Raw genomic sequence first — 14,305 nt, forward strand, 5'->3', positions numbered from 1 at the left:
TCAATATTGGCCATGTCTGCACAGCTGCAGAGCCAAAGATGTAGTGTAGCCATGTCCTAAGTGACTTGCTCAAGGTCACCTAGGCAGTCTGTGGCAGAGCAGAAATTTGAACACAGCCCTTCTGAGTGCTACACTAGTGCTCTAACCCCCAGGCCACCCTTCCTGTCTAAATGTAAGTTAGATGTTATCTACTCTCTTCCCAGCCTACTCCACTCCCACTACCAGCCATACAGTCAATTTTACACGGCCATTTCACTGAGATCAGTGGGACTTTAGGTTGTCTACAGTGCATTCAACCATAATCGGCAGGTTAGGAGCAGCCTCAGTTTTTGCACGAACACAGAGAGGAAAATGCCATTTGTGTCTCTGGACAGATGTAACAGATGGAATAATGACAGTATGTGGCAAAACTCTGCATGCCTCAACCCCGGGCTGTATCAGACCACCGCTTCATGTGCATTTCCCACTGCACACTTGTTGACAGACCAAGAACCTATTCTCAGCGTGATTCAGCAGATCATTTTGAACACCCTGATATGTCTGAAACAATTGCAAACAGCTCCCGGATGTGTCATGAGCAGGACAAGAAGTTACATCATCCAGTCAGTTAAATGCTACACACAATTTTCTGTAAAAGCAGCAAAGAGTCTTGTGGCACCTTATAGACTAACAGACGGAGGTGCCACAAGCCTCTTTTACAGATCCAGACTAACACGGCTACCACTCTGATACTTTACACAATTTTCTAGGCTCTGATAACTAATTGGAACAACATGACTATTTATTGTATTATGGTATCAGTGAGATACCCCAGTCAAGATCAGGGCCCCATTGTGTATAGTCCTTGGCCTGAAAATCATACAGTCTAGATAATAAGAAAAGAAAGAATTATCATTCCCATTTTACAGGTGGGGAACTGCTGCCCAAAGAAATTAAATGACTTGACCAAGGTCCATGGTGTCTGTGGCAGAGTTCCAGTGCAGAGCGCGACTGCAGAGTCACAGTCCAGTGTCTTAACCACTGTTATAAGCAAATGTTATGCTATCCCCATCATAGGTCACGAGTACTGTCTGAACTGGAAACCGTCAGCACGAAAACACAAAGCCGTATCACTTGAGCAGAAGGATTAGCTCCAGTAGCTGAAACCAGTAGTAAACTGTTAGCCTCTCTGCAGACTAACACCCATAAACACTTTACAAGCAGATCACACAAGTGTTTCCATCTCTGACATACTTTGGAGGAATAAGAGGAAAGTCTAACTCAGTCAGCCTAGACTCAGCTCCCTCCCAGCCCTTGAAGCACTCCTTACCTCCGAGAAATACTAATTTGATCAGCAGTATTAAGCAGATCCTGGACCTCAGCCATCACTTACATAACCAGCCATGGAGCAAACTCTGTCCTCAGCCAGCCAGAAGTATAAAAATCTGGCATAGGAAATGAGTTATGGGTCAGTAGACACCCAAAGGTAGAGTCAATCCCTGTTTAAAGATGAATGCATTCCCTCTCCCTTCCTCACTTTATTGGAATACTTAATAAAATCACCTGCTCCGTGCCTGATCTGGAGAATAAATCCAATTGATGCCTACTAACAAATTTGCTCCTTAAAGGGGACCAGCATTGTGCTGTAATATAAAAAGCTCATCTAATCACTCCATCAGTAATTACAAAGAAGAGTAAATCACTAATTAAAATGTGAAAGTGTCTTACGCAGTATATAATAAGGAAGGGTAATTAACAGTCATAAGGGAAGCCTCTGCCTTGGCACTGAGATGCTGTGTGTTAAGATGCAAGAAATAATAATATTCAGGTTCTGTACAGCATTTTTAATCCATTGATCTCAGGCACTTTTACCAAAGAAGGCAAATATTATTATCCCCATTTTACAGCAGGGGAAACTAAGGCACAGAGAATTGAAATGGCTTGCGAAGGTCACACCACACACCAGTAGCAGAGCTGAGATTGTCTAGTGCCTAGGTCACTGTTTGTCCATTGGTCCAGACTGCCTCTGCGTTTGAATGCCTGGGGAGGACGCTTGAAACATTGTAAAGTGATTGCTTCTTTTTTTTTTTATTTTTGTGGTTAATTTAGCAGCCACTTAACTGTTAAATTTAACCAGTAAACAACAACAAACCTTCCCTTGCAATGGCTTTGAAAGTGTCCTTCCGTTCTTATGCTGAGATGCATGGTCGACATGCTAAACTACATCATCAGGCTGTCATGTTCTGATGGAGAAGGCAACAAAATATCAGCTTGAGTCAGTAGCGCCCCCCACAGCTCTGAAGTGAGTGAAGCAGCAAGAGACATTTCATAATGCAAGAGGTGCTGGCTTTGCCCTGCCTTGCTCCTTGTGTCCTCATTAACATCTGTGCAGAGAGAAAGTAAAATGCTGCCCAATCAAAATTCTCCTCTTATTCGCCTGAACGGTAACATTTGACATGCATTTTGCACTCCTGCTGCATCAGAGTTCATGAACAGCACAAGTGGAGAACCAGCTCATTGCAAGAAGCAATGATTAGACCTGGTTGGGAACTGGAATTTCTGACATTTTGGGGGCAAAAATCATTCTGAATCAGAATGAAAAGGTAAAATTTTCCATGAAATGAAAATTCTTTAAAAAAAAAGTGATTTGGGACCATTGAAGCATTTCATTTTGTTTAGACTTCTATATTATACAAAAACATTAAATAATGTTACCTAGGTAACATTAACTATAATGCACATCAGAGACTATTAAATTAACAATTTGCTATAGCATAGAAGTCTACACAAAATGAATCAAAATGATAAAGCCAAAGCGAAACATTTAGACACATTCGAAACTAAATATTTTGACTTTGGCCTATCAGAAATTCATCTAAATTGACATGTTCCCATGATACATTTCAAGTAGACTGAATTTTTCAATGGAAAACTGTCCATCACGAAATTATTGATATAGGTCGAATGATGACCATGTAGCATCTTAGCATTTGAGACAGAGCGAGAGATGTCCTATGACATGTAACTTAATCACTGCAGGTTTCCTTTAAAATGACTAGCCCATGCTCGCAGAGTGAATGAGTGGTGGAGCGGAGACTGGAGTACTTGACTCGTCAGCCTATGGTTTTCCTAGAACAGCACTTCTCAAACTGTGGGCCGGGACCCCAAAGTGGGTCACGACCCCATTTTAATGGGGTTGCCAGGCTGGTGGTAGACTGGCCAGAGCCCAAGCCCCACCACCTGGGGCCAAACTTGCAGCCTGAGCCCCACCGCCTGGGCTCATGCTTCAATTTCAGCCTAGGGTGGCGGGGCTCAGTTTACAGGCCCCATACCTGGGGATGAAGTCCTTCGACTTCAACTTTGGCCCCTCCACCCGAAGCAGCAGGGCTCGGGTGGGCTCACGCTTCAGTTCCCCCTCCTGGGGTTGTGTTGTAATTTTTGTTGTCAGAAGAGGGTCGCAGTGCAATGAAGTTTGAGAACCCCTGTCCTAGGCAGTACATGTATTAACTTCAGTGACTTAAAACCAATGGAAATCACCCCATCTCACGCATATAGCAAGGTGTTGCCAATCCAAAGCCCTCAGATACTGATTGAAGACCTGCAAATTGGGCTGTCTGGTAGGTTGCCGGTGGCTTTTTCTGGCTTTGGACAAAACAAAGTCTAGCACAGAACCACACTGGCAACAGAGAGAAGCCGCCCCCTTAGACCAAGAAGGAGCAAGGCAAGGGCTGCATTACAGAGTGCCACGGGTAGCACTGGCCCTATGGACAGCAGTATCACTGCCTCTGGTCGAGCCGGCACTGTGGAAGAGCCCGACTGACCGCTCTGTGACCGCAGCGGCTCCTCTCTGGAGTTGCCCTGCTGGTGAATGCGTGATATTTTTTCCCTGTTCTCTTTGTTCCAGCTGATGCAGCAGCAGGCGGCTATCATGGCATCCGTGGCGCAAGGGGGCTACCTGAATCCCATGGCAGCCTTCGCCGCAGCCCAGATGCAGCAGATGGCAGCGCTGAACATGAACGGCCTTGCTGCAGCTCCCATGACGCCAACCTCAGGTAAGAGCCCGCAGGGCAGCAAGGGGGAGTCGGACACAGAGGACTAGGGAGGGAGTTTCCCAGGCAGAGGTAGCTGTGCTAGAGAGCAGAGAAAGGGAGGAATGTCACAGGGAGGGCCCAGAGGGTAGCAGAACAACACAGAAAGGCGTTCTTCATGGATTGTCCTGTCATCTGCAGGGAGTCACCCCGCTCAGGCCAACCTAAATCTGACAGCAGTGAGGGGGAGCCCTGGTGAGATTGGGTGGCAGAGGTCCCAGATCTGGAGTTACAGTCAATTCTGAATTTGCCCAAAGTTTTGCGCCCCCTCTTATGTGGTGTTCCAGTCTGAGACAGTCTAGAGAAAGACCGGAGCCGTGGTGTTCGGTTCTGGAGCTGAACCAATCCAGGGAGAAAGAGGGGGCTTCGGTTTGAGGCCCTTCTCTGTCAGCAAAGTCCATGCCGTTCTTTGTCGTGCCATAGGCAAGGAGCCATCTTCTTGCTCCCCCGAAGCCGCTGCTTCTCTTTTAAGATGTCAAGGAAGAGCTACAGCAGGAACCCTGCTACTGTGACTGCTGGAAACACAACAGGATGGGTTTGGCCTGGCCTATCAAAAACCATAAGCAGTGCCAGCATGTGGGGTAGACTGGGGCAAACCAGAGAAAACACCCCCCTGTACCCCACATCTCATGCTCCTCTATGCTCCAGGAGAACGGATGAAACGGAAAAATATGCCAGAGGGTGGCACTGATTTGCAGGAGAGGCCTGACAACAGAGGGGATAACACCGCAAGGAAGCATGATCTTCCACACCAGCAGGGTAGCTTCAAGCAGAGCCTGTAGGAACAGACACCTCGGCCCCAGCACCTCACCTGCACCCCTCTGTGGGGTTTTTTAATACTCTGGCCTTAATGGTGAGGGCCACCATTTTTCAAAGAAAAGCCTTGAATGCAGCAGGCCAGATCCTGAGCAGCGCTAGGCGATTTTCATTTCCCGTTGACTTTAGCAGGCACTGTGGATGGTCAGTGCCTCTCAGAGGCAGGTCAGTTGTTTAGGTGGGCATAGATGCTTATAGCTGAGCTTGACAATATCGGCCTCAATATGGCCTTTCTGTGCGTCAGTTCCCCGCTAGTGTGAATAGGGATAAGACTCAGTGTGGCTTGCCAGGGCCATTGCAAGTCTGGATGTGTGTTTGTAAAAGGCATCGGGGGAGAGATGCTAATGGTAGCACAGCGTGATAGGGCAAAGGAAGAAAGGGAGGAGATCGAAGAACAAAGAACCGTCCGCTACTGTCCATTTCAGAGCAGGGGCCAGACTGGAGCAGGAGGGAGGGACTTGGCCAAGGACAGAGAGGTCAGGTGACATCATCACAAAAGGATAACTGCTGCAATGATATCAGACCAGGACACGTGCAGGTTACAGCTGCAAGGCAGGGCTATCAGGGAGGAACTGGGAACAAACAATGCTCAGTAGGGAGCTCACGGGGGGCACAGTTCCTGCCGTAGGCATCTCTGTTATTTGGCAGATCACTGGGCTGTAGGAGTGCAGGGCTCTCCTGGCCTTCAGCACACACACATTTTAACAAAGAGCATTCCTGCCCCAGGCCCTTCGGCCAGCAACATTACACTGAAGCACTTCTGGCTGCCCAGCAAAGAGAATGAGAGCTCTCTGGCTCAGAGGAACAAGCCAAGTGCTGTGAGTTGTGTAAGGAGGGATGGTGAGCAGGAAGGGGAGATGATGGGCATGAGCTACTTTGTGTTGAGTGCAACCGCCTTATTTAGACGGTGTTGGGGAATATGTGTACAATTTGGATCTAGATTTCACACACTCAGTGGTGTTGAGATTGCTCCCCTGCGGAGGTTGGTGAGGCTCATCTCTGGTCAAACTTTTCCAGTTTAAAGTGCTGAGCAAATATTAGTCAATCTGATCTCATGACTGCTGTGGAAGGGAGGGGAAACTGAGGCAGGGATCTTAAGGAGGTATATGGAGGCTTTCAGCTGCTGCCCATGTTGAGTGAGGAGTGTGCAAGGGTGCAGCTGCAGAGGGCTGCTACCTAGCAGGAAGTCTGGCTAAGGCGGTCACAGTTCTTCTGAGAAGCACATGGCAGAGCAACCTGGAGGCTGTTCTAAGTTACACCTGCTGCGCGTACAACAGTGGAGGATTGCTAGGGCACAGTGGAATGCCAGCCATGACCCTCTTTTCTTGGCCACATATGATACTTATACCCGCTCTGTATCACCAGAGAATCTAGACATCAGATAGATGTGAGATATAAGTGTATGGAAGGTCCATGGGAAGCCAGTGGAGAGTTATTCACACTCCCTTTCCATTACCCAATGACTATTTATTGTCATTCATAGTGACAAGTCATAGTCATTCATTGAGTCTAGGGAAAAGGGTGAGAATGACTCTATAGTCAGGACGCTCCCTTGAGAGGGAGTGGCTTGAGTTCAAGTCCCTGCTCCAATGACTTGTTATACAAAGTGGAACAACTTTAACAGGAGACACTGGGATATGCAGTTACGGGTTTTCACATCACTCACAGTGTAGGGCATGCTCCTACAATTTTCAGAGACCCACATTAGAATCCCTTCTCTACATCAGGTAGAGGGGAGAATTGAACTCAGATCTCCTAAATCCCAGATGAGCACCTACCCAGTGGGCTAACACTCCTAAGGGTGATGGCGTCACCACCACCGCCACTGGTTGGTTTGTGAAGCTAGCTATCCTTTGCTTTTGTCACATTGGCTGAAATCAAAATGACATTTATAAAGTCGAGCCAAAATAAAATCTTTCGTTTCAACCTGACTCAGACTTTCTTTCTATTTTTTTTCCATTTGATGAAAATTTTCAAAAAGTTTCATGTTTGTTTCAACCCCCAAAATGGAATTAAAAAAAAAAGGTTGGAATTGCCAGTGAACCAACAAATCTATTATTCACCCAACTCCATTTGACAGGACCCACTATGTTCCCAGCAATACCATGTGTGCACTTGTTAAGCCCATTCTTGCATCTTTTTAATTTGACTTCACAATCATCCTCTTCATTTTTTAAAATGTCCCATGAACCTGACTCCAACCTATCTTCCAGAGTTTGGGCTGAATTAGGAGGGGTGTGAAATGCATTTGAGGGAAGGGGCTTCAAAAAGGTGTCAGGTAGGACTTGTCTACACGGTGGTTTTAAAATGGGTCATATTGACTTAATCTGGTTTGAACATGCTTGCATGCACACAACACAATCCACCACTGTGCACTAACTCCACATTTACACGGAACTCAGGACTCCTCTTTTAGACTCACTTCTGAATATGGCGTTTTGCCTCTGCTCACCACTCTGCCACCTCCACTGACTTTTCCTTTGTCTTGGGCCAACATTGTCCTTTAGTTTCAACAGCACTTCTCCCATCCTGGTATTTACCTAGTGTGTATTTATAGAGAGGAATCAGACCCCCTCTCAGTCTTCTTTTTGCTAGACTAAACAAGCCCTGGTCTTTGTCTTCTCTTGTCAGATAGGCCCTCCATCGCCCTGATTTTCCTATTAGTCCTTCTCTGCACCTGTTCCAGTCTGAATTCGTCTTCCCAGACATCTCCGGTGGAGATCAATGTCTGTCATAGACTCCATTTGCCTCCTCGCAGGCTGTCATTGTCCAGAATAGATGTGGTTGGCAAACAGTAATGACATCCCCTGGAAAGTTTGGAGAGAAGTGACACTCGTTTTTTTTAGGTCTGTAATTTTCCGGGTTTTTCACTGAAATTACAATTTTCATTTTTGTTTAACTTGATCTGAATCAAAACAAAAAATGTTTGTTTGGGGTTTTGGGGGGGGGGGCAGGGGGGGTTGGTTTTCACTCCTTTCATTCTCTTTTTTTCCTCTGGAAAGAAGGCAAGGGAAAGGAAACTGAAACCCGAACATCTTTCATTTAGATTTGAATAAAATTGAATCAAAACTATTTTTTTTCATTTTGATTAAAAATGTGATAATTCTGAACTCTACCCTGGTGGAGAGGAAGGACTGTCTAGTGGCTAGGGCATTACCACAGGACTTGAGAAACCAGGGGCCAATTCCTTGCTCTACCATAGGCTTCCAGTGTGAACTTGGTCAAGTCACTTAGTCTCTCTGTGCCTCAGTTTCCAATCTGTACTATGGTCACACTAGCACTGTCCTCCTGTTAGGAGTATTGTGAGTAAAATATACATTAAAGATTGAGAGGTGCTCAGATACTATGGTAATGGCAGCCAGATAAGTATTTAGATAGACTAAAAAAAATGCTCAGAGATTTCCATATAATTTGAAAAGCCACTTTTAAATATAAACTTTTGACTATCTATAGTTATAACAGGACTAGCCAGAGGCATCTTAGCTTATTATATCCTCTGGTTCATGAGGGCATTATCCTTGGATGGCATTTACTCTGCCAGATCTGTCATACCGGCCTAGTGTACCCGCAACAATCACGGTCTTGGGAGCATGAGGTCTGACTTGACCCTGAGAGCTCCAGCTCTTATTAGCAAAAGTGCCTTATGTTTTCAAAGGTACCGATGCCCTTCAGCTCCCATTGACTTCAGTGGGAACTGCAGGTGCTGTTTGAAATCCAGGCCGAAGCACAATATCAGTTTAATGTTCTCCATAGTTCTCCTGAAGAGGTGGGTGATGGGGACAGGTGGAAGAAGGTGAGATAATGAATGCAGTATTGTCTGGTGTCCTGCATCTGGCCTGCCTGGTTTTTCTCATGGCCAAAGTACACAGAGCACCCTCCAAGAGAGGGAGTCTTGGCCTGTGAATTGTGGTGGCCAAGAGGGTCGAGACCTTCCTTCCATTTCCAGTAACTCAGACACCAGGAGTGCCCTGCAAACCATTGTACCAATTCCCCCAGTGTCATCGTCAAGGCACCAAGCAACCCAGTGCTGCCCCGAAAGCACTGCGCAAAGGATTCTGAATGACCAGTTGGCACTGGAAAGGCTGGGAAGCCCAGCCCTGATCTATGACAGTCTCACTGTGTGAATGAAAAGGAAAAGCAGTAAAGCTGGGACTGCCGGTGGGCGAGCTAGGGTTGAGAATGACATGGGGTGACAAGGCCCTGACCCGGCCTCGAAGAAGCAGCCGGTCACAGGGTGAACTGGCCCTTCAAGAGACATGAGGGCTCAGCTGCACCTGTGCCAGTTTGGGCCTGCCTCTCCCAATGAAGGCAATGAGCGAAGTCATCTAATGAGGAGTCAAGTGCCCTGGAGCCAGGCCAGCCTGCTAGGGGATAAATATTGGGGAAAGAAGAGAGGGAGCTGGAGGCTAATGGTGGTTGGTGAGCCTGTGCCCCCTTCCTGGCTGGAGCAGGAAGGGGCATGCTGTATAAGACCTAAGCTAGGGTGTGCTGTCTTGAAAGTGCGGTGGCAAGGAGAAGACAAGAAACCCAAGAACTAAGAGTAGACCTTTAGGGCTTAGTAGAGAGCTAAGTTGCCTTAGCATTTGTCTGCTGAACTCCTTGGGCCTGTGAGAATCCACTGGCTCACACAAACCCTAAAATCTCCTTGCAGCTGTATCTGGGGACAATGTCAGCAGTTATTGATTCAGTCAAGGGCCTTTTTACCTATCTCTCTCCTTGCTTCTCTTGTTATAGAAAAAAAAAATCTCATTCCAAGCTGGTTTACGGAAAGCCAAGGAAACGCTGGACTTGGAAATCTTACCCCATGCATTTCAAAATATGTGTTTACACAACGGTAAATATATAAACAATGAGTCAATGGAGCTACTGCAAAACCAAATAGAAAAGTGGCTTAATTATATCTGCACCCTTTAAACCCGCGGCTGACAAGATTATCATATTTGTATTAGCTAGATTTGTTTTGTGTTGGTGGGAGCGGAGAGAGCATCAAACAGCAAATGCCTAGAATTCAAATGCTCTCAGGGCCTGAAAAGCACTGAATCCATCCAGTGTGGTGCTTGGTGGCCCTGGCACAAAAGAACACAAGCTCTTTTGCATATAAATAAGGCTTGAAACTGAATGAGTTCTGCAACTTAGTTGTGTAAATACCAATATAACAGCCAAATGCTTTAGCTGCCATGATATACAGTGTATGAACTATATCCCTGCACCACTTCTGTGCAAGCATCTGTAATACAGTATACCCTTGGGAAGACATTTCCAACTCTAGGGCCTAGTCCACTATGGTGTTACTCCAATTTCACACTGATTATGTATCTCCGTTCATGAAAACTTTATATAGTCATTCATAGAATCATAGCAATGGAGGGCTGGAAGGGACTTCAAGAGGTCATCAGGTCCAGCCCTTTGTGCTGAGGTAAGACCAAGTAAACCTAGACCATCCCATGAAAATATCCATTCATGAATAGCCAATTAATATTCATTTACAACAAGCCTAGCTTTGGAAATCTTCCCACCCAGTAACGCAGCGTTGTGTAACAGGCACAAAACTTGCTAGGAAGAAATGTAGAGGATGACTTTCACATCCAAGCCACCACATCCAGGAGGTACTGCAGACCCAACATGCGTTATCGGTGCAGCTGGGCTGCTGTTATTAGGAGAAGAATGGGGATTCTGCTTCAGGGAGGATTTTGAAATTATAATATTTTATTTTCTTTCTGATTTGAAACAACCCCTCCCATCCCTCCCAGAAATTTTGAAACAGAAACCTGGAGAAAAATGGTTTTGAAAAACCAAAAGATTTCATTTTGATAAATTCTAGGCAAAATTCTACCAGGTGGGCTAATGGGGAGCTGGATCTTCAGGCTATAGGCAGCCCAGGGAAAAGTTGTATCAATCTAGATGGAATAAATTGGCCCAGAGACTCAAAGATGTTAACATGACTCTGAAGCTGACCAACATTAAATAGTTTTAAACAAGATTTGGAGTTTGGTACACAAAGACCTCAGTCTGCTTAGTACTATGGCAAACACATCATTAAACAGCCTTTTAGCTTTTTCTTAAAGATACAGAAAAGAAGGGGAAACAGTTAATGCATTTGAAACATAAAGCATTAAGCCAGGCTTTCTTTTTAACACCATCCCTTGTTCCCTTTCTCTTTAGCCGGAGAGAGTCTATAAAGGCAAAAACTCTTGTTTGACAGTCTGTTGGATGTTTGCGGTGTTGTTGTAGCCGTGTTGGTCCCAGGATATTAGAGAGACAAGGTGGATGAGGTAATATCTTCTATTGGACCAACTTCTGTTGGTGAAAGAGACAAATTTTTGAGCAGGGCTGGCTCCAGGGTTTTTGCCACCCCAAGCGGCGGAAATAAAATAAAGCCGCGATCGGCGGCAGCTCCACCATGCCGCTTTCTTCTTCGGCAGCAATTCGGTGGCAGGCCCTTCCCTCCGAATTGGCGGCCGAAGAGCCCAATGTGCTGCCCCTTCCCTTGGCTGCCCCAAGCACCTGCTTGCTGGGCTGGTGCCTGGAGCCAGCTCTGCTTTTGAGCTACACAGAGACCTGCTCGAAAGCATGTCTCTTTCATCAACGGAAGTTGGTCCAATAAAAGAGATCACCTCCCCCACCTTGTCTGTCTCCTCTCTAGCAGGATAATACCTGTCCTTTTTGGCAAAAAGGGGAAAAGTTAGTTGAGATGGGCTGGGGCTATGTTGTAACTGCTGCTGTTCAATCACGTTTCCAGGAAAACAAAGCAAGACAAACGCACGCAAAAGGGAAAAGAAGAGAAGAGCAAAGATAGAAAATGCACCTTCTGTCTCTGGTGTTGGCTTTCATTTGCAACCTCACTGCTGGAAAACACAGGCACACCACATGGTCTTATCAGCCACTCAGAGTCCTGGCAAACTTGTACTAGCAGCAGGCTTAGGACATTCCATTTAACTTCCTCTTCCTGGTCACAGGCTTACAGCAGGGTTGCAAAATCTACAGTCTTGACCAGCTAAGCCAGATTCTTATTAGCGAGAGGGAAAAAGGAGGCTAGGAAAGAGAAGAAATAAGGAAAACGACACACGGGAAGTGGGGGTGAGAAAGTCTCACGTACCAGGTGGTGTTCGGGAATCAGCTGGAGCCGGTGGAGGTGGTGATGCCATCTGAGTCCCTCTCTCCGGCCTAGTCTGGTCAGGTCCATTTTCAGGATTAAGATGAAGAAGGACGGGGGTCCCAGGAAATGATGGGGATGGCAGCCAGAACATTTCCAACCCACTCTAATTATCATCATTTATTATCTGCATTAGACTTCCCAACTGAGCTCAAGGTCCCATTGTTCTAGGTGTTGTGTAGACACATAGTCCTGACCTCACACAGGTTGCTGTCTGAATAGGCAAGACAAACAAAAGCTGGGAGGGAAAACAGAGATGTACATGTATCCATTTTCTGCCATATGTGCCCCTCCATCTAGTTTTCTGTCTGTCAATGGTACTGCTAATGTGGTTACTGTAACCCACGCACCTCCTGGGTGTGGTGCTCTGGCCCCTCGGGTGGTACCAAGACCACTTAGAGAGAGATTAAGGAGTCTGCTACAGGCTTAGCTAACAGCCATGTGGCTTTTAGCTCATGCAGTAGAGCAGGGTTTCTCAAACAGGGGTCACTGCTTCTGTAGGGAAAGCTTCTGGCGGGCCGGGCCAGTGTGTTTACCTGCCCCATCCACAGGTCCAGCTGATCACGGCTCCTCCTGGCCACGGATCACTGCTTCAGGCCAATGGGAGCTACTGGAAGTGGTGCAGGCCGAGGGACTTAATGCCCACCACTTCCAGCAACTCCCATTGGCCCGGAGCAGCGATCCGTGGCCAGTGGGAGCCACGATCGGCCAGACCTGCGGACAGGCAGGTAAGCACACCGGCCCGGCCCAGCCAGGCCCAGCCCGCCACGGGCTTTCCCTGCAGAAGCGGCATCCCCAGTTTGAGAAACCTTGCAGCAAAGGCTCATGCATTTAGCTCCAGAGATCCCAGGTTCAATCCCACCCACCAATAATTGAGGTCTGTCAGTGTTATGCTAGCATGGTAGATAGCAGTGCTCCATCTTGATACTTGTGGCCTTGGACTTACAGGCCACACCTTGATCACCCTGCTGTACAGAATTTGCCATTTTTTCCTCCCCGCCCCCCAACCTTTCTACTGTTTGCTCTATGCGAGTTTTGCATCTCTCACCATCTGTATAATCACATTAAAATATGTCCACATATAGGACCAAATCCTCCGCTGATATAAAGTGGTTTCCTTCCACTCATTTCAGTGGCACTACGCTGACTTACTCCAGCTCGGGATCTGGCCCCACTGGGTTTATGCAAAGGAAAATTAAAGAATTGAGGGAAATAAACCTCAACAAAAAAAAAATCCTCACTGCAATTTTAAATAAAGAAATCACATTTCCTATGCAAATAGAGGAGAGATCAAGAAAAGCGACTGAAATGCTAACTAGGTTTTGTGACATTCAGACTGATGATGTGTGCAAAGAGTATTGCCCTTGAACCTCAGAATGTCACCTCTTGTGTCAGGATGTCTGGGCCCCGTAGACTGCATAGAGGGAATTTCTTCAGGCCAACGACATCTGAAGCAAAGGGGAAGAAGCAACGTGTCTGTTCTGGGCAGCGGGAAGGCACTGAAATAGCATCCACTATGATATAGTGAAAGCGAAGTGTCTGTGTAACCTTTGGGTGGACTAGTGTTCACTTCATTTCCCATCTCCAGTGCCTTAAAAAAAAAAACCCAACTCCCATAGAAAGTCGCTGGAGACCCAGAGTTCAGTCTCTATGGATTTTCAGCAGGGATTGCACAGGGTCAGCCTCCCCACATTCAAGTCCCAGAAGGAATTAAAGACATGAATTTAATTAAATAACTTCATAAAATCTTATGATAAAGAAACAAATAATAATCTAATTTTTACAACATGACATGACTATTTTATAATGCACAGACATTACCTTCACGGTTATAAACATAAATAAAGGAAACAAATTAAAATCTAAACAGTTCAGTTCCCACAGAAATACAGTAAGAAGAAACGGAGAGTTCCCAAAAGCTTAGATTTTGTCATCTTGGTTAGTCTTTGATCACCAAATCTATGCAGTCTGCTGAGTCTAAAACAACATCTTCCCTCCACTTGCTTGTAGGAATCTTCAGTTGAAATTCATGCAGACTCTTCCTCTGCTGAAATAACTGCTAGCCAGCCAGTTAACTGATTAACCAATCACTCTTGCCCCAGGAAATATTTTGAAAATACCTGTCACCCGGACAAGCTGATCCCTTCCTAAAGGATATATTTCCAGATATATTTGTAATGAGCCACTTCTGGCAGGGGTGCGATAGAGGGTGTCTCTGTCAGAAGCAGGGAGCCCACCCTAACTTTCACAGCACTTTGGTGGTGGAATT

At 46.2% G+C, this 14,305-nt stretch overlaps 1 protein-coding gene across 14 annotated transcripts in view; it reads left to right on the forward strand.

The window, feature by feature from the left end:
• The window catches only part of CELF4 (CUGBP Elav-like family member 4), an 885,136-nt gene that overhangs the window by 765,712 nt on the left and 105,119 nt on the right, over positions 1-14,305 (forward strand). For 13 of the 14 annotated variants that reach the window (XM_030567118.1, XM_030567122.1, XM_030567119.1 and 10 more), the window contains exon 7: positions 3,884-4,031. In XM_030567118.1, the coding sequence (XP_030422978.1) occupies positions 3,884-4,031 (148 nt within the window). The remainder of the gene's footprint in view (positions 1-3,883; positions 4,032-14,305) is intronic. The other variant, XM_030567126.1, reaches the window with a different exon arrangement.

The sequence above is a fragment of the Gopherus evgoodei genome, chromosome 6, assembly GCF_007399415.2.
Source record: "Gopherus evgoodei ecotype Sinaloan lineage chromosome 6, rGopEvg1_v1.p, whole genome shotgun sequence".
NCBI classification, from domain to species: domain Eukaryota; kingdom Metazoa; phylum Chordata; order Testudines; family Testudinidae; genus Gopherus; species Gopherus evgoodei.